The sequence below is a fragment of the Fopius arisanus genome, unplaced genomic scaffold, assembly GCF_000806365.1.
Source record: "Fopius arisanus strain USDA-PBARC FA_bdor unplaced genomic scaffold, ASM80636v1 scaffold00046, whole genome shotgun sequence".
NCBI lineage: Eukaryota > Metazoa > Arthropoda > Insecta > Hymenoptera > Braconidae > Fopius > Fopius arisanus.
In genome coordinates this window covers 575,333-577,416 of record NW_011887785.1, presented here as the reverse complement: position 1 = coordinate 577,416, position 2,084 = coordinate 575,333, and the positions used below count along the sequence as shown (strand labels likewise).

Here is a 2,084-nt window from a genome sequence, read left to right as displayed (position 1 = left end):
AAAAAAAAATCTGGGGATTCACCTGAAAGGCTGAATACCTCCCAGCTCGTCGAGGTCGATTGTAGGATGGCAGGTACCTCCGGATGGGATCCAGCTCGTTGATGTGGAGGAGTCCAGCAGTCAACAGCTGTGCAATAACGAACATCGATTGATTCCAGAGATAAATTCCATTTCCCTCCTCATCCCCAGCGATTCGATTCCCACTACCGACGAGACTCGCAAGCCTGAAGGTACTAGATGGTTCATTCCTCTCGCTGTCGATATTCTTCTCAGGTACGTAATAATACATGGGAATAATTGGATCCCCATTGAGATCTTTATGGATCCTAGGCTTCAGGAGATTCTGGTACTCCTCTACCTGTTCAGGAATGGACTTGAAGACCCCATCGATGATCATAAAAATATAAAAGAGGGGCCACTCGCACTCGATCTTATCGAAGTCCCGGATTTCTCCAGTCCTGTAGAATCTCCTCTCGGGATCCTCGATGACGGTCTTGTAGCCGTCCCTTCCGAATCTTTTGAATCCGTACGAGCCCTTCAATTTTCTTACGACATTAGATTTTGTCTCGTTGTAGAGGTATTCCTCGTGGGTGGCGAATGCTGGAAACGAGATGGTAGGCAGAAGTGCTGAGTCAACGCTCTTCGAGGATGATTCCCTTGGGAGCATTGTCTCGAAGATACTTCGGTTTCTGTTGTGCGCATCGATGTCCACGTAGACGACTGACCACGATGCACCCTTTTCACCGAATAAATTGCAACCATTAATCGCCTCCAGGGCGCTCTTCGCCATGCCTATGGAGCTAGCGTGAATCTCTGGTGTTCCATCGTTGTATCTGCTACCTCTCTCCCACATACCGTAGTCTGGAGTTCTGTACGCCCTCTCCACGTAGTAGACTAGATTCTGGATGAATGCCACTTCGTCCTGGGTGTAGATTATCTGGAGACCCGACGATATCATCTGCACCAGGAATATCAGGTACAGGGAGACGACGTCTATCTGGAGGTGGAAGTAATCGGTGTCCTCGAAGATTTCGTCACCCGTGTTCAGGTCGAATTTGCAGTGGAGGGAGAAACGGTTGCACTGATTTGTCTTGAATTTTTCGATTCTGTCTGATTGACGTATCCAGCACTCCAGGATGCCTCTCATGCATTTTACTGCTGATTGTCCCAACTCGTGGGACTTTCCTCTGTCATCGTCGATTCTTCTGTATGCCTGGTAGAGACTCCAGATTGCTGAGGCACAGTAAATACTGTCTTTTACACTCCCTATTTTTTTGTCTGTCGATGTCACCGGGAATAAACCGTTGATGCAGCTCTGGTAATTCAGGAGTTGACGTTTTACTATTCCATAGTAAACGTCTAGCTGGCGCACTGTGTCCTCGTAGTTGGAGATCTTCAGGAACATGTCGATGTCCAGGTCGTAGACACTTCCTTGACGAGCACTTGGCATCGAGTACCTGATCAGGATTAATTTATTTGATTATTTTTATTTATTTCTGGGAAAATTCTATTTTTTCTTTCTGGGCATTCACGTAGAGATGTTTAAACAATTAGGTATTTATTTATATGTATGCTAATGTATATTTAAAAATAGTGACACGTTGCATCATTTTTCGAATTGAAAAGAAAAAATTAATGGAGATCTTTTAATTTAATTTTTATTGAGATGAAATTTAAATATTATGAGATTTGAATAAACAGTTAGCGGAAATTCTTGGAGAAGGGGAAATGTTTTTTTTATAGAATTTATTCGTTTTTATGAACAATAAATTGTACCAGTGATTTAATAAATAATGCTTCTATAATTGTATTTCAATATACAATTATTTTTGTTTTATTTGGATTATTTTATTCACCTTTTTGAAATATTTCCTGTCGACGTTGACATCGTCGCCATGATCTCCAAATTTCCTTCAATCCTCGTCTCTATCGATTTTATTGATGATCATAATCGTTAATAAAAAAAATGATAAAAATAAATCGAAATACGTCTCAGCGATCAGCTCAAGGAGGATTGACTACAGTAGAGGTTTAGTTCTGGGGGTTTGAGTGACCCCAGCTGCATCGTAGTACTGCACCCCAAG

General features: G+C 42.2%; 1 protein-coding gene across 1 annotated transcript in view; it reads right to left on the bottom strand.

Moving 5' to 3' along the window:
* Window positions 1–2,004, bottom strand: part of LOC105267411 (probable phosphorylase b kinase regulatory subunit beta) — a 4,786-nt gene extending 2,782 nt beyond the window's left edge. Inside the window, exons 1-2 of the mRNA XM_011306252.1 lie at window positions 1,857–2,004; window positions 23–1,457 (exon numbers count right to left, since the gene is read on the bottom strand). Coding sequence (XP_011304554.1) covers window positions 23–1,457; window positions 1,857–1,897 — 1,476 coding nt within the window. The 5' untranslated portion in view covers window positions 1,898–2,004. The remainder of the gene's footprint in view (window positions 1–22; window positions 1,458–1,856) is intronic.
* Between the last annotated feature and the right edge of the window lie 80 nt (window positions 2,005–2,084).